Source organism: Aethina tumida, chromosome 1, assembly GCF_024364675.1.
Source record: "Aethina tumida isolate Nest 87 chromosome 1, icAetTumi1.1, whole genome shotgun sequence".
In the NCBI taxonomy this organism is placed as follows: Eukaryota; Metazoa; Arthropoda; class Insecta; order Coleoptera; family Nitidulidae; genus Aethina; species Aethina tumida.
Window position 1 is genome coordinate 68,690,570 of NC_065435.1, and position 23,460 is coordinate 68,714,029.

Genomic DNA, 23,460 nt, shown 5'->3' on the forward strand with positions numbered 1-23,460 from the left:
CTATGTATATGTATGGAAAATAAACTGTTTTTGTACAAAATGTTATTTTAGTTAACCAAATTAATTAATATATTACCATCTATAAGGAACAAAACTTTTAGAAAAACACTTCTAAATAATAAATCGGTATATTCATTTTGTAAATGTATAAAAATTTGTATAAAGTTTTTTTAAATCAGATTCTTTTCCTCCAAATTTTTAATTTCTTGATCAGTAATAGGTTGTTTGAAAGTGTCTTCCAAATCCAGATACTTGTTAAACTCACACCAGTCAATAAGAAGAGTTGGATCTGCATCTCTATCCAATCCCCACCAAAGTTCACTCTAAAATACAAACAATTTAAAGACCATTAATAAAAGTGCATTGAAGCACTCGTACCTTAACATTCACAGGTTCTACATCTGATGGAGGATCAATTCTTCTATCCAAAAAGTTCAAACAATCCATGTAATATATATTACAATTTTCATCAGTCTTGCAACTAAAATAAACACCTAAGATAAATTTTTAAATTTATACAAAACTTACACATCCAATATTTTGTCAATTAAAATAGGATCAAATGGGATTCTGCAAGCTTTAAGAACCGTGCACACATCTTTTCGTGACAAAACTCCAGTTTTGGTCGGATCACGTTTAAGCATATATTCTCTTAGCCGCACCCAATCGTCCCAGAGGAAACGTTTTAATTCAGTCAAAGCTAAAGCTCTAAAATCAATAAGTTAGGAATATCGTTTTTGACTTTAGCGTGCCAAATACCTTATTTTTTCTCTATTATATCTTGGTTCTGTGCAGACTGCAGTAAATGCTCTCGCAATTGTTATCATCTCGTGTTCGGTAAATTCTTCACCCATTATTTTACAAAGTTGGGCTCTGAAATTCAATTGAAATACTATAAGCAATTTGCAAGTTATTCACAAACTTACCTTAGTTTAGTGTATGGAATTGTGGGAGTTTCTGTTGGAATATTCTCAGCTATGAAATCTCTATATATAGGTCTTAATCTTTCTCTCACATTCTCCATGATCAATTTAATATTTGCTTTAGGATACTATAACACAACAATTTAATTTATATTTATTAAAGAAACAAATTGTTTACTTTTTGAGGATTGAGTTCCATAAATCTGAAAGAATATTCATCTGCATTGATCAAGACAAACTGAAAGCCATTTATAATTAAAGTAGCTCCCACAAACATATGTTGGGGAGTATACTTCAAAGGCGGTTCGCTTGTGTATACTCTTTGACCTGGCAATTTGACCGGCCTTCTGGAGAAAAAGCACGAAGTTTTGAAGCCTGAGACGAAATTTAGACAATAAAATGTTCAAAAAATCAATGTTTTTTATACCTGAATTTGCTCTGGCAATTTCACTTACTTTGATTGTATCATCGGATAGAAAGTAACTCACGATGAAAATTCTTGAACAATATTCTGGAATCTTTGAGACCAATCTAGCTTCGAATCTTAGTATGTGACTGTCCATACCGATTCTATAAAAATCAATAAATAACATTATGGTTTTAGAAAATTAATTTTAAATTCACCTGTCATATGCTAAAAACTTTTTGAAATCTCGATGCGGCGGTTTGGGAGCGACATTGATACAATTTTGAGCTGAATCTTCATAACCACCGAATCCATTCCAAGGCGGTAATTGTTTAACTTGAATTTTATGATCGTCTTTTTCCTTTTTGTTATTAGGAGCATCGATTGGAATCAACTCTTCCAATCCGTAATTTTTGGAGAAATAGTCCTTTGTAAAATTGTCACAGTCTATTAGAACAATATTTCTGCCGTAACAATTTAAAGTTCCACCTTAAATTTAATTCTCTTATATAATGAAAAATATCATGAGCAAACAAGCTTACCGATGCTGAAATCTTTTTCGGTATAAAAGTCACTGACTTTCTTCCCACAATCTAACGGATCTACAGTGAATCTTCTATTTAAAGTTGAACCCAAAACATTCAAAATTGTATTCGGTGCATCCTCTCCTGGCACCGGTAAACCTTTGTAATCCTTCGGTAATTTAGTCCTGGACAAGAAACAAAAATTTCTCAGTCCACTTTTGGGTTCGTTCTTCTCATTTATCTCTATCGTATCATCAGCCAAATAAAACAACACTTCCAAATTGTGAATATATCCAAATTCCGTTTTGCGATCATCCCAATAAGCCTTGAATCTTAAAACCTATATCCTTACAGTGTTGTTTCAAAATAAACTAATATATATGGTGTTTACCTTTCGATCATTTTCTAAAAACTTCCCCCTAGAATCGACAAATCGATTGGGCTTCTTGGGGAAGAAACAGTCCTGCTCCTTGGAACGCATGACATCGTAGGGATCGCTGGGCGAAGTTATTGGATCTGGTACGGCTATGCCACATCTGTTCAAAAATTGCCGTGTAAATTGATCGCAGTTTGTGATTTTGAAGACTCTGCCGAAAAATTCCACCTCACGTCCAATGTTAAAGTCCAATATGTCGTAAAAATTCTCAGACATCGGTTCGGGGAAACGAATTCTGGTCCGAGCAATCAATGTACCTAAAATGTTTTCTTATTGATTTATATTTTTAAGTTAGTCATCGTTTTTGTTAACCTTGTGAGATACCACTATTTTTGACTTTCGGCTCTATAACTTGAATGGTGCCATCTTCAAGAAAGAAGTATATCTTTACTTTTCGAACTATGTAAGGCGTGCATCGTACTTCTTGCAGTGTTTCTTGGAAGAACGCATCGAATTGAAGTATCTAAAAAATTGTATAAATAAAACAGGCACTTAAGCATATTTACACGAATCTTACTTGTTTATCAAAACAAATCCAGGCAGGTAACTCCAGAACTTCTCCCCTGGGATAAAGAGAAGGATATTTGTCTGACATGGGACTTAACATATTAGGTTTAACTTTTTCTTTCAGCGCTCTTATTCCTGGGCCAAGGTGAACAAATTGGGGATCCAGGTTGAATTTAGTTTTGCCCAGCTGCAAAAATATTATTCAGACCAAACAATTTTTTCACCGTTAGACTTACATTTGGATTGATGGTAAATCCGGGCAGAAAAGGTAGATCTGGATGTCTTTGACACATATTCGTTAATAAATTATAACTGTCTCAATGTTAAAAGATAATACGGAACAAAACGAGAAATGTAAAATGTCAGTTTTGTCGATAGATTTATTATAGCGGTGGTTGCTAAGCGCGTACAAGTAAGTGTACGATATTCAATTTTTCTAGACACTACAGATTTATAGATTATACCTACCATAATATTTTTATATCTCTCACTTTATTACAGAAAAGTTAGTGCTTGTATTAGATGAATAATATTAAGTAATTAATTATTTTAGGTTGGGTTTAAGTCATTTTTCTAATTTGAATAAAAATTCAACTATTCATTATTAAACTGAAATATATATAATATAATAACATATTTATATACTTGCATATTTTATTTATTAAAAAAGAGAATAAATTTAATTCTACGATGGTTGCTAAGGAAACACAAGTCTACTTGCTTGACATCCTATTAAATATCAAATATAATATATAAAACGTCATATTAATTTTGCTCTAAAATTTTACAAGCCTAATATTCCACATCGATTTATATATAATTGCAGTGCTGTTAATAATTTGTTAACATTTTTAGATGTCTGCCTGTTGTAGATGTATACTGTGGTTTATAGTACTACTATTTTTCAGTTTCCATATATCAGCCATATGTTACGGCTTTTATATACTTTTTTCACTATTTGAACCATGCTGTGAAGGATGTGAGGTAAGTATAATTCCATCCCTTATTAGATAAAAAACATTTCACCTGAAAATAAACTTTTCCAATGTAACATTTTCTGTAAACTTAGATAATTTGAATATTTCTTTAAGTTACGTAAATATTACCATATAGTCATATTATATTCATATTTTGGTTTCATTTTTTTTTAATTATACATAAAAGGAAGACATTTTTAATCACTATATGCCTCCATAACTATAATTTTGTGTAATCAAATATATTTTTAAAGACCCTCAAATCCATAAACTGATGCAGAAAGAAAAAAGATGACTTTTATTTTTAAATTTAATTAATTTCTCATAGTCCCCAACTACGAAGACATACAATAATTTAAATTTAAATTTTCATATCTACGATACATCTATAATTTTCATATCTCGTACATTAGTATTAGTATAACATTTTTGCAGGGTAATATTAGGCGGCGTTATATTAAGTATAAGATTTTTGGACGTTATTATTAATACTAATTAATTTTTTTGCAGGACGTATGCGAGGTATTCTATTGCGGCATAAGATTTCCCCGTAACTGTGTGGTCAGGATGATAGGCAAGGGTAATCCACCATTTTTCAGACCGGAATGAGAGCCATCTTTATACATTATTATATATCATCTACTACTACTACTCTTATACAAATGCTTTAATAAACAATTATTTGTATTTTATATAAAGTTGTAAAATTTTGTTTCGATCTAAAAATAATATAAAAAATTGAGAATCCTTGCAAAGGACAATGTTAAAAAAATAAATTTAAACTAACATTGATTTTATTAAAAAAAGTAACTTCAGAACTTCTCCCCTGGGGTAAAGGGAAGGATATTTGTCTGTCATGGGACTTAACATATTAGGTTGAACTTTTTTTTTCGAAGCTCTTATTCCTGGGCCAAGATGAACAAATTGGGGATCCAGGTTGAATTTAGTTTTGCCCAGCTGCAAAAATATTATTCAGACCAAACAATTTTTTCACCGTTAGACTTTGGATTGATGCTAAATCCGGACAGGATCTGGATGTCTAGTGTAGAATAGTAATATTAGGTAATTAATTATTTTAGGTTGAGTTAATTTATGTTAGAAAAATTAGGTTGTTAATAAATCAGAACTGAACTGAAAATCGTAATTCACTCAAAAAATATTATTTTCACTTTAAAGCTCCTTATAAAGAATAAAACATATTTTGATATTCACTTTTAAGATTTAATAATCACTTTACATATTTTTTAGGAAATATCGAAGATATTTTTCAACGGAATAAGTTTCCTCCGTAATTGTGACAAGGGAAATCCATCATTTTTCTAATTTGAATAAATATTCAACTATTCATTATTGAACTAGAAATAATATAATATTTATATACTCGCATATTTTATTTATTAAAAAAAAAAGATAATAAAATTAGTTCTACGGGGTTACTAAGGAAACACAAGTCTACTCGCTTGACATCCCATTAAATATCAAATATCATATAAAACGTCATATAAATTTTGCTCTAAAATTTTACAAGCCTAATATTGCACATCGATTTATATATTTGCAGAGCTGTTAATAATTTGTTAACATTTTTAGATGTCTGCCTGTTGTAGATGTATACTGTGGTTTATAGTACTATTATTTTTTAGTTTCCATATATCAGCCATATGTTACGGCTTTTATATACTTTTTTCACTATTTGAACCATGCTGCGAAGGATGTGAGGTAAATATAATCCCATCCCTTATTAGATAATGTAACAAAATACACTTAGTTGTTTTAAAAGTTTAAGATTTTGCACGAAAACACACTTCACATGAAAATAAACTTTTCTAATGTAACATTTTTTGTAGATTGTAATTTGAATATTTCTTTAAATTATGTAAATATCACCAAAAAGTCATATACAAAATTTGAGTACATGATGACATATATTGATTTGTAAAAATAGTAGTTTTTATAATTTTTAATCAATATATGCCTCTCATAACTTGGTAATTCGATAATTTTGTGTAATCAAATAGACCCTCAAATCCATAAACTGATGCAGAAAGAAAAAAGACGACTTTTAATTGCAATGAATTAAATTTTCATGTCTATATTTCCTCTATAATAGACAAAATTCCATAAAGCATACCGCGTTTGCAGGGTAATTATTCATATATTGCAATTTATATAAATATTACTTTTTTACATAAATTTAAAAAATCATTAACATTTACGAATTATACGAAAATTTTTTTTCCAAGAAATTTGTGTTTCGAAGAATATGTAATAATAATCCTGTTCGAAGAGTTTGAACAGGCGTTATATTAAGAATAAGATTTTTGGACGTTATTATTAATACTAATTAACTTTTTTTGCAGGACGTATGCGAGGTATTCTATTGCGGCATAAGGTTTCCCCGTAACTGTGTGGTCAGGATGATAGGCAAGGGTAATCCACCATTTTTCAGACCGGAATGAGAGCCATCTTTATACATTATTATTATATATCATCTACTTTTATACAAATGCTTTAATAAACAAATATTATTTGTATTTTATATAAAGTTGTAAAATTTTGCCTCGATCTTAAAATAATATAAAAAGTTGAGAATCGTTGCAAGGGTCAATGTTAAAAAAAAATAAACTTAAAATAACATTGATTTTATTAAAAAAGGTAACATAAGTCACACATCTTAAATTCTTCACATTTAATAAAAAATCCATATAAATTAACAACAAGTCAAACATAAACTAAAATATGGACGGAAAATATCTAAAAATCTAAAAGATTAATTCTACAATATGCTATGCTATGAGACACACGTTATTACAATATATAAAAAAGTATACAAAATAAAATAATTTCATTATAAATTAATATAAAACTGAAAACAACTGGTTTTAATTTAATTTTTACTTATTGTGTTAGCATTACATTTTCTATTAACTATAATTTACTTAATGTAGAACACTTGTTATGATAATCAACTTATGACAACTATAATAAATGAAATCTATTTGTACAGATTTGTTAGGATCAAATATTGGTTACCAAAAAGATGATATTGATAATGAAAACTTTACTTGTTGGTGTCCATTTGATCCCACTTATGATACATTGGTGCATATTTCTATCTTTAAATCCATAAGTTTATTAAATAGATGTATTAAATAAGCACGATTCACTCGATAATACAGTCACTGGCACAAATCTACAGCCTGGCAAAAAGCATGTATCCAATAGCTAAAGCCACATACGACATATACGAACTGTATATTTTGGTGGCGGAGTTTCCGTCGCAGAAGTTCACATTGCACCTATCGACGGTGTCTCTGTACTTTTGTACAATCGTATCCCAACTGCAGAGACCAACTTGACACTCCGGGAATTCAACGGGCTGTTCGTTCAAGAAGAACATCACCTTGTATCGTTCGCTGGATCTGCATCTGTAAATTATAAATTTATTTTTTATTTTTTTTTTTTTTCAAATTTCGTAATTGAATGGGCACGTACTGATAAAGTACTGCAACGAGATTAGCGGCGAATGGAGTTATTTGCGATTCCCTCCAGTGTCTTCTGGATTGTTGGTAATAATTGTCGGCTTTTAGAGGTAGATTATCCCTGGCTATTCCCATTGCTGTCAAAGTTGAGGCGATAGTTTGAGAGTGTGTGAAGAGGAAAGTAGCCTTGTTTCCATCAGATTCACCTGCGAAAGGGATTTTGACAAAAATCCGTGAAGAAAAAATATTGGCACTTACCGTTTACAGTTTTCTGAAAACGTTCATACCAGTCCTTCAGCGGTGGGCATCCAACTTTCCTGTTCAACTCGTTGCCATAACCTTCTTTATAGAAACTCATGAGATCTTCGCCGTATTCGAGCATTTTGAGCTGTTCCTTGTTGAAGGCGACACACCAAGGGGATGATCGTTGTACATTCCACGCTTTCTCATACCGGCACATGTCGTACATGTCGTCGATAATGCTAGCGTTCAAGGTATATCTAAAACCTAATCTTCTGAAAATATTGTGTACCATTTCTGTATACTCCCGTCTTTGAGTGAATGCTTTGTGTTCGGAATATGTCATTGGATTGTTGTCCACTTGGTTCTCCCATGCGTTGCAGTTTTTGTAAGTCTGTAATTATATGGTATATTTGTATAAAATCTTAAAATTGTTTCTTAATTTTATTACCTTTATAAGTCTATCGTCTAAAAATGTGTTTGCATGAACCCTGTAAGCATCACTTCCAAATAATCCTTCAATGAATGCCTGATAACTGTCATGGGTCCTGTCTGTATCAGTATATTGGAACTAAAACCAAATATTTTAAGTAAAGTTTGTAATAATGATTTTACGTTGTAAACATACATAGTAAGCTCTTTCAGAGTACGGTTCATTGAGGATCTGTGGATATTTAGCCTTCCATCTCGCAGCTAAGAGCTTCAATTCGTTAATACCCTCACTTGTGAGACTATTCGCTTTTGCGTCATTAACTGTATCATTCCATTGCCATCTGATAATAATTTACATTAAACTTGTTATAATAATACAAAAACGGTCTTTACCTCTTTATCAAATCATAATCTCTAGGGCACAAACGACCTTTGTCTGGGTAAGATCGTCGCTGTTCATGATTCTTAATTATTTCATCACGAATTCTCAACAAGTTACGCAAACTGTCGATGCGTCTTCTTCCAGGAAGTCTGGTTCCATGTCTATTCAGCGACCAAAACTGAATTGGGGTGCAATCTATGGAAAACCATAAAAATATCAATTTCAACTAAAATTAATGGACCGAAAAGACTCATAGGCCTGAGCTTTGGTCATCAATTAGTCACGTACAAATTACTGAAGATATTTAAGTACATTCGTTAAATTTAACCCGAACAATGCCCCTTATGAATCATTGAACCATTACGAATATCTGAACTATCGGAGTGATAAAAATAATAGCATTAAACATTTAGAATGAATCAGAGTTTGAAAAGGTTGATGGGACCGTGAACTACGATGTCGTGCCAGTCAAAATTCGCTTTCGACTTGAACATAAATCAGTATTAATTAAAAAAAAAAGTTCAATAAGGGCGACTCAGTGCAACACGCAATGTTTTATTTTAAGCAAATGTGAAATTACATTCTTACATGGAAACATTACTTTAAAAAATCGATAAAATATAAAATTTAAGTTTTACTTACCTGGAACATTGTGCTGGAGACCGTTCCTTTTGTCCAAGGTGTCATAAGCAGTTTTAGACGCGAACTGAATGTACGGATCTGGATCGGCGGTGTAACAGTATTCATCGCAACAACCATCCTGGCTGTTGCTGCTGCCATACTGCTGCGTGTCATACTGAGTGTTGCCATACTGTCCGCCGTTTCCAAATTGCGGATTGTTTCCGAATTGTCTGTTGTTGTCACTGAACTGCTGATTATTGTTCTGGCCGTTGTATTGCTGATTGTTGTCGTACTGTCTGTTGGTGCCGTAATTTTGATTGTTTCCGCCGTATTGACTGTTGTTGTCATACTGTCGGTTAGAGCCATACTGTGGGTTATTGTTATCGTATTGCCTATTGTTGCCGTATTGCGAGTTGTTGTTCGAATCATACTGCCTGTTGCCGTCGTACGGCCTACTGGGATCGTATGGTCGTCCGCCGTCATTCCGACGGTCGCTGTCATAACGACGGTCACCGTCATACGGACGATTCCGGTCGTATTGACGATCATTTCCGTACTGGGGATTGTTGCCGAACTGCTGATTGTTGTTGTTATTGTCGTAGGGTGGGTCGCCGTATTGTTGTCCGCACACCATGACCACGACGAGTATCAGGACTCCCACGACTCTCATTTTGAACTAAACAAATAATAAATTTTAAAAAATTAATATTTAAATATTGCCATAAATATAAATAATTAGTTTCCATTCATGTTAAAATACAATGAACGCATTTTATAATAATTTTAAATCAACGTTGAATTTTATAATTGCCTATTTAGAAAATTTAAATAATTAACCATTAAAATTACTTTCAATATTGAATATAATATTAATTATATAGGTTTGATATAAGAATAGGGCAAGTCAAGCGATTAATAAGGCGGTTGAAACCACTTTTAACTTAACCCATAACTCGTGTTTGATGCAGGAAGAGGATAAATAGAGAAGGGCTTCTCCCGTTCTTGTACCAACCTGGTTGCCTTGCAGATAACGAATGAATTAATACTTGATTAATATATAAAATTTATTAAACATTTTATATCGTTTTAAATTTTTTTTCTAAGTTATTTAATATTAAGATCCTTTTTTATTATGTATGATGTCTACATAGCTATTGATAGAAATGTAAAAAAAATCTTACTTATACCCTTTTTGTATCAATGTTTTTAATTTTTAAAATATCTTATTTACACATTCCTTTGTATGGAATCAGATTGGTCGGACAATGAAACCTAATTAACGAAAATTATACATAAAATGGAAATACTAGTTCAAAATCACACTCACAAACGCCTAAAACACAAACATTTTACCCGTACACTATTCTACTCTGCTACGAATATCATATCAAACTTTGTGATATTCATTGGCTTGGTACAAAATAATAAAAACCGATTAACGATCCATCGTCAATCTGTTTTTTATTATTATACTTAGTTATGTAAATCTGCAGTTTATTTGTCTATTAACTAACTCTATTATGATCTACAATATTTGAAAAACATATCGTTTTCCAAATATTTATATTTTTATGTTTTTCTTATACAAGTTGACGTCGGTTATTAAGGTCTACCAATATTAACTATAATTCTTATTACTCGCCTACTTTTTAACTTTAACAAAAGTTTGTTTGATTCATATTACCACCAGTATTGGTTAAAAGATTGTACACACCCCAACTGGGGCTTACGGAAATTTTTACATAATCGTATAGTCACTCATTGTAATTAAAAAGAGTTACATTTCTTTAATTAAAACAGAAAGAACATCAATAAATTACAAGAAATACAATTAACCACAGATGAAGTCAAGTCATGAAATATTTGTATCGATGATAGTTTTCAAAAAAAAGATTTTAATGATATCACAAAGAGCATCATTTTATTACAGGAAAACCCTAATGGTTATTAGACGACAATTTGTCCTCAAGTAACAAATTAAACCTTTTGTTTAATTATTTAATTATATTAAAACTTTAGTCTTAGATTGTACCACAGTATAATAAAGCTTACTGACTGCGTCTTTATAAACGTTTAAATTTTTTTATTTATGACAGAACCTGCCATTTTTCGTTCACATTTTAAATTAATTGAACATTAGGCTAATTAATAAATAGGAGATTTCATTTCGAATCTCTTTTAACTAGATCTTATTACCCTCCTGAACTTTAATTAAAACTAAATATATTATGATACAGTAAATATTATGGAATATAATATATAAAGCACATTATATATAAAAGATTTTGCTTTTAATGTGAAATTTTATATGTATGAATATAATGTTACAAGTCCATTAAGAGAATTGTAACGAGGAGTTAATTATATCATACTCCATAATAAAGTAAGGTAACCACCCTCATAATAAGTAAAAATGTTAAATTATCAATTTTTTAATGAACGTTTGGTCACCCTAAATTAACTCTAATAATTCTTTTAATTTAAACGCCTTATTTCTATGTTGTTTATTTTTTTTTTTTCAATTGTATCTAGATTTACACAACAACTGACAAATAAATCATTCAAAGAAGATCAAATTGTTAAATTTTCCATATAACGACTCTTTTTTTAATAAAATTAAATTAATTCAAATCAGCAATCAATAAAGATATAGTAGACATAAAAAAGTTAATTCTTTTAATTTAATTGCCTTATTCCTGTTTTATTTAATTTATTTTTTTCTATTGTATATTACATCTAATCAACTATTGACAAAAAAGTGACCAAACTCAAACTAAGTGTAATCCTTTTTTTAAAAAAATAATCGTCCTTAAAAGAGGATAAAAATATGGTAAATACAAAAAAAGTAAATCCTTTTAAGTTAATTGCCTTATTCCTGAGTTGTGTATTTTTTTTTATTTGTATATTACATCTACTCAGCTACAAAAGAGACCAGTCTCAAACCAGGCAAATTGACAAATTTTCCAGGTAACGACCTTTTTTAGAAACAAAATGATCCTCCTAAAAAGGGGACGTCCTCCTTTTAATTACAGTATTGCAGTATTCTTGTGTTGTTTAACTTATTTTTCCTGTTATACATCAAGTCAACTCAACTATAGATAAAAAAGCTGAACAAATTTTTTCGTTTTCCTTAAAAATGTTCATGTTGTGATATTACTGCCCAGCACACATATCCCCATTTTTTAAAATATATTCTTCACACATTTAATGATTATAAGATGGAAATTAAAGATTATAAATAAATATAAATAAGTAAAAAATAAACTGAATATGATCACAAAAAGCACATTACAAACAATAATATTATTAACATGTAAATATCTATACACATACTATTCTTAGAATAACATTATATGTGAAAATATAATGTTTCAAATACGCTACGAGGATTTTATTACATAAAACTATATCATATAGGTGATCAATAAAAATAAGAGTGCAGCAGATACAAATAAAAATGCGTTTCTTCCTATCACACGTTTATTTTTACACCATGAATGTTTTGCATTATTTTTAAACCATCTGTATATTAATAGAAACACACAGAAACGGCATCTTAATAAGATTAAGTCCTTCTTTAATCATCCACCTCTCGGATCCATTTCCGACGATACAGAGCGAGATAAACGCGACTACGCACTGTAACTTAAAAATAGAATTACCTAACTATGCTTACGGTATTCCTCGACGATACCCACGTAACATCGAGTTTTCCACGGTCTCAGTTACGCCCAGTTACGAGTCAAAGTTGGTTCAGTACGATAGTCGTACCTTTGACGGTCACGTGGTACCAAGTGTAAACAAAAACAGTGGTTTTAAATTCGGTTAGCCTTTAATTAGCGCTGAAAGGTAAGTGGGTTATGTAGTAGTTTTTGTTTGGTGACAATCTATTTTCTTTCTATGATCTCAAATGTTTTGATTCGATACGTGTGTGTTTGTGTCGTATATTTGTTTTTTTTATTAGCGATTGTGTAATTTCAAAACTGGTGGGAATATTTGATGGATTAGCCGAGCGGTGGTGAAATGAAACGTAATTAAAAAGGTTAACCGGTCACTTTAAACACATCTTGGTACCGAACTAGTATTTTTTTTAATTGCTTGTCGCGGTATTTTACGATGGAAATATTTGATCTGAATTACTTAGGTAAGATCATTAATAAATTCAATACTGTAAACCGCAAACTACGTTTTTTTGCAAACATTAGTTCGTATACGAATAAACAACTTTTATCTTTGCACTAACGTGTAAATAATAAGTGAAATCTCACCAGATAAACTTATAATTAAAAATAAAATTTCACCGACAAAAATTTCAAAATAGTTACGATTAAGTTTAACTGTTCATAAAACATATCCTTAACGAAACCGTTAGAAATAATTTAAACTATTTAACGCGTTTTAGATCAACTAACTGAAATTAAAAATGTACTGGGAATTTTAAATAGAAAAATATTTACATACGGCAGTCTTATCATAGTGTACATTATTTATTGGTATAGTTCCGTGACAACCAAAACCGCAATGCGATAACTTTAATTAAACGATTTAAATAATGTTTAAGGTACGCTATACATAAGTGAGAACACCTTGGAATTTGAAATATTTACGAATCAGGGCAATTTTATAATATTATCCTAATATTTTTATATAATTATTGTAGATGGGAAGATATATATCTAAAATTATTTTTAACGTTTGGTTGCCACTTAAGTTTTATCTGTTTGAAGTGATTATGACACTTGATACTTAATATCTGCACTTTGACGATTTCTTTGAACTTTTAAAATAAATATGATTTTTTATCGAATCCCTTATCGTTTGCAAGGAAAACCACAAAAATGAAGGATATGATTCAAACACCACATACAATACCATTAATAATTGTTCTAGGTATTATATGTCCAGAATATAGATAAAATAAGATAATATATTATCTTGAGACAACAACGGCTCGTCATTTTTATTTAATACACTTGCAAAGATCATTCACTTTGAGAGAGTAACATTAACTCGATCAAGGTTCTTATTTACATTTATTAATTTTCAACATTATTTATTTTTAATTAATTACAGATGGCAAACGTTGTTTGGAGTATCGTTTGGTTGCTGATTTTGATTTTCGTCTCGTTTTGGGTGGCCATGTTCTGTGCAGGATTCTACATCTTGGTACATCCACTTAGTGTATGCATACCGGGATTAAAAGTAAGTTCACGAAACAATGTCAACAGGAATATAGACGTTTAATTTTTAGGATTTCGCCGACCTTCTACTGAAAGGGATACAGATTCCTCACTACTGTGCTAGTAAAATGATGGCTGGAGAACCTTTAGGTTAATAAGACTGCTGAACGTTGTTAGTGTTTAGAATATGATCTGACTATTTATTAAAAATCATTCTAAAACTAATGACGATAAATAATTAATTAGATGCAAAATTGTTAAAGTCATTTAACTAACAATAAAAATTGTGTTCATTAATTAAATATTAATATGTACTTGTAATTTGGGTCCATTATATAATGTAAATAACTTTTTATAACTTATGCAAATAAACTTCTTGAAATGAGAGTGTGCATTAATTTATTTTTTTTTGTCACAATTTACATAGATAAATAAAATGCTGTTTCACTGTCTTAACATCTTAATAAAGTTTGTTCACACAACATCGCTACTTGAAACCTTTCTACAAATAAAAACTTTGGTGCCGTACCAACAACCTTAATGTGTTAAGGAATTGCATATTTTCTCTTAATAAAAAGCAACATAATGTGTGCACCTTGTAATTTGTTACAGGCAACATGATTCATTATGGCTCCAACAAGTACTATTTCAAGGTTTCCACGTCTTAATCATTATAAATTACAGTTGCTCATTGAGTCATTGTATCTTAACCAGAATTTAACACCGTTTTCAAAGAAAGATTACTCAAACACTTCATTGGCACGTTTTAATGGTAGGTAGGTAGGTAAATGAAAAATTGTGGATATTAATCGTGTAACAGTCAGATTAAAACTTTGTACTGGATAATTAAAAGCGAAATTGATGACTAATAGTGATGCAAAATTTAAATAAAAGAACATTTTAAATGGCACGTTAATTATCTTGTGATATTTTAGTCGATTACTTAGAAATAATATTTGCGCTTTATTTTATAAAACACGTATACACATATTGTCGTACACACACGTTACCAATACTTGTTGTAATTTTTACAAGAACCGGTATGTTTCGAAATAGGTACACACCAAAGTTGTTCCTAATAATGTTTTCTCTAAATCATTAATGAACGTGTTTAGTTACATACCAGGATTATTAAGTAACTATTTGAACTCACATAAGTGTATATAAAATTTTATCAACATTAGTATTTATTTTTCTGGAAATAATATATTTATTCTATTGTGTAAAACACGTGTTTACTTCCGTTAATTGCTCTCTATAATTGTAACATATAAATGTGTAGTTGCAAAATTGTGAATGATTTAAATGAATTAAAAAAATATTGTCGTAAAACCACAAACTGTGATTAAATGAAAAACCCAAGACTGTAGATTATTTCTACCAAATAGGTTTAGAAACCACGAAATTTTTATATCAATTTTTTATTTACATTTAGAGAGTTATCGCTAATTTTACCACAACATCCATATCAAAGTTACGATATTTTAATTCAATCCAAATATAGAATATTTTAAAAAAATCTACAATACTTTATCAAAGTAACTTGTAGTTTTAAAATAGAAGTAGTCGAAATCCAAAGTTTAAACAAAATACAAATTTTATGTGGTAAAATTATATAAATAATTTGTGGTCAAACATGTAAAACCCTTCTTTTAGAATTTCCACAATTATTTTATCGTAAAACATATTAACAGTGTTGAAACTATGTAAATTCTTTCAAATATTCTATAATAATTTTAAGAAATCAAAATCATATTACTTACTCTCTTTTAAACTTTTTTCACCATTAAAAAAAATTGATTTGATGATTTATTTTTAAAATTAAGAAAGTAGTTTATGAATCGTACATTTAATTTTAAAATAAATTTATAAATCTACAATATATAGTATAAACATCTTGTATATCTTATATAACCACACAAAATTAAAATAATTGAAGTTTATAACAAATATATTCAACATTTATTAAAATATGTTACAGTAACTATAATAAATTATCAAAACCTTTTTTAAGAAGTACCAACCTCAAAGTTACGTGATTTTAATATAACATCAATTGTTCCCATCCAAAAATAGTTTACGAGTGCCTTAAAATATTCTTATAAATGTAAAATAAATATAATACCATCTTGTAGAAGTTTTAAGATAAAAAGGTAAGAAAATATATCACAAACTCCAAATTTATATGATTTTAATTTTAAAATTAATAAATGCACGCCAAAAACAATTTACGAATCGTACCTTCAATTTTAAATTATTTTAAATATTTATAAATCTACAATGTATGGTAAAAACATATTATATAACGATACAAACAGACGAAATTAAAATAATTTAAGTTTATAATGAACATATATTGTATAGTAAAAACTTTTGGTTAAATACACAACAAAATAATATTTATCATTTTTTTAAATATTAAACATGACGATTTTGTTAAAACAAAGTAATTTCATTAAAATATGTTATAGTAATTTTAATAAATTATCTAAAGCTTTTTTAAGATTTATTCCCATTTTTAAAAATGGTGAAGCGCCAACTTCAAAGTTACGTGACTTTAATATAATAATAATTATTTCCATCCAAAAACAGTTTACGATTACTTTAAAATATTCTTATAAATATACAATAAAAATAATATCATAGAAGTTTTAAAATACAAAGTGAAGAAAATATATCACAAATACCAAATTTATATTTAATTTTATACTATGTTAATCCAGGCCAAAAACAGTTTAGGAATCGTACTTTTAATTTTAAAACATCTTGTATAACGATACTACAGACGAAATTAAAATAATTTAAGTTTATATCAAATACTTTCTCCATAGTAGAAATATATAAAAAATACGTAACAAATCACTTATTTCGATTTTGATGAACCAAAGTAATTTCCATAAAATATCTTATAATTATTGTAATAAATTATCAAAAGCTTTTTTTAAGGTTCAGCAACATTTTTAAAAATGGTGAAGTTCCAACCAATTTAATTTAGATTTAATTACTCCCATCCAAAAATAGTTTAGGAGTATTTAAGATATTCTTATAAATAGAAAATAAATATTATCTTTTTAAAATACAAAGAAAAGAAATTAATATACAGTAGAACTTAACTTAAGTAGAAAATTTGATACTCAATGAAATTGGATAGCAATAGCGTCAGGAGTGAGAATTACGTTTAATTTTTACTTGATATCTCGAATTTTAATAACACGAATGATAATTAAATAGTATTGTTATTTTGCCATAAATTCGATAAGTCGAATTTTTCAAGGAATTATTCTGACACCTATTTGATTAGTAATTTTTGAAATATGATCGACTCTACCTCTACTATTTGGCCACTCATACATTCATCCTTACTTATAATATATTTAATAAACCTTGAAGTCTCGATAGGATGAATTTTTCATGATAAATCATGGTTTGACTGTAGTTGAAGTGTAAAAAAAACATAAATTCTATACAGTGAATATATGTACATATGTTTTAGACTTATAATTTTTTAAATATAAGAAAGACGTGATTTTAAAACATTTTTAACAAATCTACATAATAAAAGCATCTTGTAGAAGTAGGAAGAACCACCGGAAAGAAAACGTCCAAAAACTTTCCATGTTTGAACCATTCGGGTTTTAAATCGTTTTTACACCAAGTTTCCCGTTATTCGTATTCCATTTTGTACTGGTCGTATCTCAGGTGTGTGTCGTTATATAATAGTGAAAACTGGCATAAGCGTATGCGTGAAGAACCGGCCGCAGGCTAAGCCCGATGATTGCCATACCTTAAAAGGGTCATTCAACCGGGGAAGGGTCAACTAGTGGCCTTGTTTCGACGCGTTTGTGGGATTCAGTCATTGTTCAATTAACAAGACATTTAAAATGATTGAACAAATAATCTTGCTTTCTTTCGTGAAAAGTTTCGTCCGCTTTGTGGCCGTGTTTGGCGTTCAACGAAAGGTTATTAATTAGAACGATCCAGTAATTGTCCAGCATGTCGTAAAGTCCTCTCAATCTATTTTCATCTTGGCCACATCAAGATGCATAATTCAACGGCTCAGCAACTGACCTTGGAGACAGGTTGCTTATAAAATTGGCGTACAAGGTATTACATCACATCTGTATATGTTCTTTTAATAGCTAACGTAAATGATCGAGAACGAAAGGTAATAGGTATGTAACAGGAGGAGCAAACTCGCTTCGTTGGAACAATGGTTTAGGATTTTTCGAAAATTCTTTCTGTTTTTTTCTGCGTGAAAGAGACTTTTATTGACATAACGTTAATATTAAAAATATTTTTTTTATGTTTTCACTCTGTAAAATAGAATATAACTTAACATTTAAACAAATGTAGGAAGGTAAAATGTTGTAAAACCGACAATTAAACAAGTAACTATTTATATTAAATTGCAATGAATATTTTATGCGTCAAGTCTCCAGAAGCACTTTTAAATGTGCCTCTTTGTATCAATTCGTTACGTAAATCTTATTTCTATTTAATTCCAACATTCGCGCATGCGTTTTAAGGTCAGGCTATTGTTTCAATGGTAAAGAAGCTGAGGCGTGCCTCTAGCCAATGACTCAAACACTGCATCTCCTTTTTATTACAATATAGCGTCAAACAGTAATAACTCGATAGAATTTATTAACATAAGAAATGTCACTGATGTGGTGGATTTTGTATTAAATAATTGTGTATTTCAGTTTAAAATACTATGACAAAATGTTTGTTGTTAAATAATTAAACTTTCCAATTCCTAATTTGAATACTTTAGCATATACGGGACAAAAATCGTGGATTAACTATATGTTGGGACGATAAATTTTATTGATTAACGTGAAATACAGTAATAAATAAATTATTTTGCAGGTCATGTTTTTTATTTTCAAAGTGTAGTGAAAAGATATTTGGTATAAAAGAGATTTTTTGACGAAAGCACTGATCATCAATATTGTTTTTGTTTTTTTGTGCCTCGTCAGACTCAAACCTTTCGAGCCGTTACTGGTAATTTGAGTAAGTTGATTTGTTCCGAGACGAATTTCTGTTTTGCAGCAGACCATTGTCATGGTAGAAAGACAATCACGTTACCTCATAAAATCTAAACTGATAAATTTGACAATTAAAAAAATTAAATATAAAATTTTTCATTTGTTTGGGTTACAGGCAAATCAAAATAGCATATGGTCATTAAGACCAAATTTATACTCCATAAAAACTAACTAAAAGTACGTTATCAACCATAAAGTTTTCCAGACAGATATACTGATGTTAAACCAAAACCACACACATTTCGAATTATGATTTGTTGGTATATTCTCATATCAAATTTGTTTAGACTCCCTCAACACTGTTTATAAACATTCGACTGTGGGAAGTCTGTTATGGTCAGTTCCAAATTTGTCTAGAATGCAAATCAGATATACTGATGTTAAACTAACGAATATTTTTCTAAACCGCATCCATAATTACACTGAAATTAGGATTTATTGTTGCTCATCGATTGGAAATTTGACATTCCTGTAACCTTTACGCTCACATTTACAAAAATGTAACAATTGGAACAAGTAAAATTTGACTGGGATTGAGAAGTTTCGTGTTTTGCTGCATGTAAAAGTAGAAAGTTGAAGGTTCTAATTAAAGTTCCTGAATACTTAGACAACTAACAAGGCGATAATGAATATGACCCCACAGAAATGGAACAAGTACGTGGTTTATTTTAAAAATATTTAATTAATTTCAAAGATAAACGATAAACTGGTTGGGTTCATAATAAAGAGAAAAATGTTACAACCCAACAACAATGGATTACATGTTACAGAAATAATTATAGTTAAACATTATTGCATGCAAATGTACATTTTTCACAAAGGAAACATTATATTAATGCGGATAATTATAAGTCATTTGCCTTATTGGATTCCTCCGGATATTTTATTTTGTTACTGAATCAACTTCGTTACAGCCATTTCCTTTCGATTCTCATAATTTTTAATCTTTACTACGTTTCATCCTTGCATTTTCAGCAAATACACGGATTAAGTTTGTGCTATTTATGGTATATACACAACAAAGATAAATTTTTAATATTACTCTAACTGTACAAGGATAAGAGGAAACGGATGTAAACAAGTTCAGTGCGATATATTTGCAGCATATTTTAATAATGATGTACAAGTATGACTTACACATATTAGTAATTTTACCACATCTGGTAAATTTAAAATACTTTATTTTTGTGGTTTTGTACATAACTTTAGCCTTGAAATTAACTAAAAGCCAATTGAATAAAAACAATTTTAACAATAACATGAAATAATGCAAAAAATGAGGGGGATTAGGTTTCGATATGTTAGGTTACACGGAGTTAGGTTGGGCTATATTATGTTACCATGTTTTAATTCTTTTATTAAGAGTTTTGATCAATTACATCACAAAAACAATGCATTTAAACAAATAAATATTTTTTATAATAAACTTTATGTATGAATCATTAAAACCCATTCAAAATATTCTTTAAAAGTTTCCAAGTAATATTTTTGCGCCATCTAAAAATATACAAGCTATGGGTCAATAAATAAATTGTTAAAATATTTTTTTATAAACACTAATACTCGTTGAAGTCGGATGAAGTAGAATTAAAACTATTTTTATACTAAAATAAGTATAAAAAGTATATATTTAAATTGAATATTAAATTATAAATTTTGAATAAATTAATTAAAAATAAAAGATTGCCAACCTTAAATATTTAGTGTTGAACCATTTTGTTTCCTGCGTATTGAAAGAAAATATTTGCTTATCGTTGAAAATTAATAATTCACTATTTCAATGTTACATAAAGTCGATAACGAAGGCGTTAAACTATTTTCCAAATTATAATATTCCGCTTCGGACATTTTATTTTATGGAAGCAATAATTTTGATAACATAGAAATTTCAATGTCTAATATATTGTTTGCAATAAAACTTCAATTAAAAATATAATAAAAGCATTTTCAATTAATATTAATACATAATAACCTGATAATCAATTAATTAATAAATAATTTTCCAAATACATATTCTAAAAGTTATATTATCAGTTAAGAGGTTAGTTAAATACAGGTTTTTAAAGTTTAAATATTCAAGGCAAAAACAAAAACCTGTTACTGTTATTTTTATATTTCTGCATATTGATGATTCATTTCCCTATACCGATTTTAATAAGCAGAAGATATTTAATAAAAGCTGCGGCCAACTTCTTCAGTTTTTACGGTAGTATTAAATTCAATGTTTGATAATCATTACAAACAAACGTACAAATTATAAAAAAAAATATTTGCATTTTGGGATACTATTTGATTTGATATTATGTTTGCATATGTATTTGGTGAATAAACAAGATTACGTATAGCAAATTCCAGAAGATAATTCGTAATTCCATACTTTAATATTTATTTTCTCATGTTTCTCATATACTTTAACCGTAACAACTCGAATTTAATATACCAAATCAGGTTGTAATTAAAACAGCGCATCCAAATTAAACATGTTTTAGACTAATCTGAACTGTCCAAAACACGTTTGAAGTATTAAATAATAATATGCACTTTATAAACCACCCACATGATATTAATCAAACACTCCGGGCCCATCCCATCGGATATTTTCAGCTAACCAATTTTCAAAAGGGAAAAAAAAGACGCACTCACCTCTTCGACCGAAAAAACGGTGCCACTTCACTCAAAACACAGCACGTGAATTATTCCAGTTGGAAAGGGCCGTACCTGTCGATGGAATTTTAAAATTTCAACGGTCGAACGCCGCGAGCTGGCCGGACAGTGAGAAACCAGGTTTCGAACGCGTCCGTATCCACCGTCGACTGAACGGACGCCAAGAGAGCGGACGCGGTTCTGCCGCTATACCGCGGTTTTTTCACACACATCATTCCCATTCTGGGTATTAAACAGCGTTATGTTAACAGTGATCCGAAGGCCTGACAGTCGTTCAAGGAAGGCGTTGGTCCTCGATATTGATACCGCAGATCCTCCAATAAATACTCCGTAACTGTGTGTTTCGAATGGGTTTCACCATTGGAAATGATTTATGGAGTTCTTCTCGTTGTCGTTAGTCTCCAAATGGTACCTCTGTTAGTTTTTTTAGTGATTACCATGATCATTTTATTCCTTGCGGCCTTCCTTCATTTTCAATTTTGTAGGCAAATACTCTTTTAATAAAAACAAACAGTTACTAAGTTTATGAAGAGCTTATTAACAATTTTTGTATTTGTCCAAACCATTTAAATAAATAATGGCTCAAAGATAGACAATAAAAATTATATTCATGCCAAAAAAACTTTTACAACCATAAAAAGGACATTTTTTTAAAATTAATCTCTCACCAAATTTAATATCCAGCAATTGTCACGTGAAATATAAAATATTAATTTAATAAATTTTAAGTTTTAATAAATTTTAATTTAAAAAAATGTGTTTCCTTTTTGTTTTATAAGCTCATTTTGTCCTACAAAATTTTTAATACATTATCATGGCAATATTATTAAAAATCACATAAAATTATTAAATTACTTTTTTATCATTTATAGTAGAAAACAATATTACCATATAAACTGCGTATGTAGTACCTACTTTTTCATTAAATAAATGAATATTGAATTGAAAACAAACGCTATAAAATAAAGACTAGGTACTATATACAGTGTGGGACTGTGGTACTCAAATTTCACTGTATCTATTTCAATTATTCTGGAGTAATTTCCTAACATGATTCATTAATTATACCGCGAACTTACAAAACTATGTGCTTTAATAGTAATAGTATAACTATAGTCGAATTGTTGTGATATTATTAGCCTAATATTTCAATAATGTTGAAAAATTTATGCTGTTTTTGACAGATTATTATATTTGAATAAAAAAATAACTTCATGAAAGGAATATGATCTTTAATTTTTCCACAAAGTTATGAATATGCGTAATTTTTTTATAAAATTTGTCTCCACTTCAGGGTGTGTTTAATCCAGTGATGTAGTTACCATAAATTTGCTACAAAAAAATTGCTAGTATTATTTCTTCAATTTTCATAAAATTACCATGTAGGTTCTGGTTTTAGACCACAAAAATGACATTTTATATATAAATGCATATTTTCATGTTATACAATTGAAAAAAAGTTAAAATATAACAAACAACACAAATTTTATGGACGTGTTCCACTTTCAAATGGGCCACCCTGTATTAACACACATATTATTATCTCGTCATTTTATTTAAAGTTTAAGTAAAATAATGTGTGCCCCTTAAAACTAGTGAACACACAGTAAAAATGTTGAATTAACTTATTATCGCTAT

General features: G+C 29.4%; 2 protein-coding genes and 2 long non-coding RNA genes across 4 annotated transcripts; 2 read left to right on the forward strand and 2 right to left on the reverse strand.

The window, feature by feature from the left end:
• Nucleotides 1-109: 109 nt before the first annotated feature.
• Nucleotides 110-3,160, reverse strand: LOC109600036 (EF-hand domain-containing family member C2-like). The gene is made up of 13 exons (XM_020016100.2): nt 3,033-3,160; nt 2,807-2,983; nt 2,602-2,752; nt 2,245-2,546; nt 1,872-2,193; nt 1,548-1,818; nt 1,351-1,493; nt 1,102-1,298; nt 927-1,051; nt 760-873; nt 529-708; nt 379-481; nt 110-323 (listed from the first exon to the last, which is right to left on the reverse strand). The coding sequence occupies exons 1-13, from the start codon at nt 3,087-3,089 to the stop codon at nt 171-173; spliced, it is 2,295 nt and encodes a 764-aa protein (XP_019871659.1). The 5' UTR covers nt 3,090-3,160; the 3' UTR covers nt 110-170.
• Nucleotides 3,161-3,533: 373 nt separating this feature from the next.
• Nucleotides 3,534-4,456, forward strand: LOC126266487 (uncharacterized). The gene is made up of 2 exons (XR_007548833.1): nt 3,534-3,780; nt 4,284-4,456. It is a non-coding gene; the product is annotated as an uncharacterized LOC126266487 (long non-coding RNA).
• Nucleotides 4,457-5,226: 770 nt separating this feature from the next.
• On the forward strand, nt 5,227-6,270 carry LOC126266488 (uncharacterized). The gene is made up of 2 exons (XR_007548834.1): nt 5,227-5,492; nt 6,134-6,270. It is a non-coding gene; the product is annotated as an uncharacterized LOC126266488 (long non-coding RNA).
• Nucleotides 6,271-6,399: 129 nt separating this feature from the next.
• Nucleotides 6,400-22,009, reverse strand: LOC109599779 (multiple inositol polyphosphate phosphatase 1). Its single transcript, XM_020015810.2, has 8 exons — nt 21,802-22,009; nt 8,952-9,606; nt 8,321-8,504; nt 8,124-8,268; nt 7,947-8,066; nt 7,514-7,889; nt 7,269-7,461; nt 6,400-7,201 (listed from the first exon to the last, which is right to left on the reverse strand). The coding sequence occupies exons 2-8, from the start codon at nt 9,598-9,600 to the stop codon at nt 6,967-6,969; spliced, it is 1,902 nt and encodes a 633-aa protein (XP_019871369.1). The 5' UTR covers nt 9,601-9,606; nt 21,802-22,009; the 3' UTR covers nt 6,400-6,966.
• Nucleotides 22,010-23,460: the final 1,451 nt, after the last annotated feature.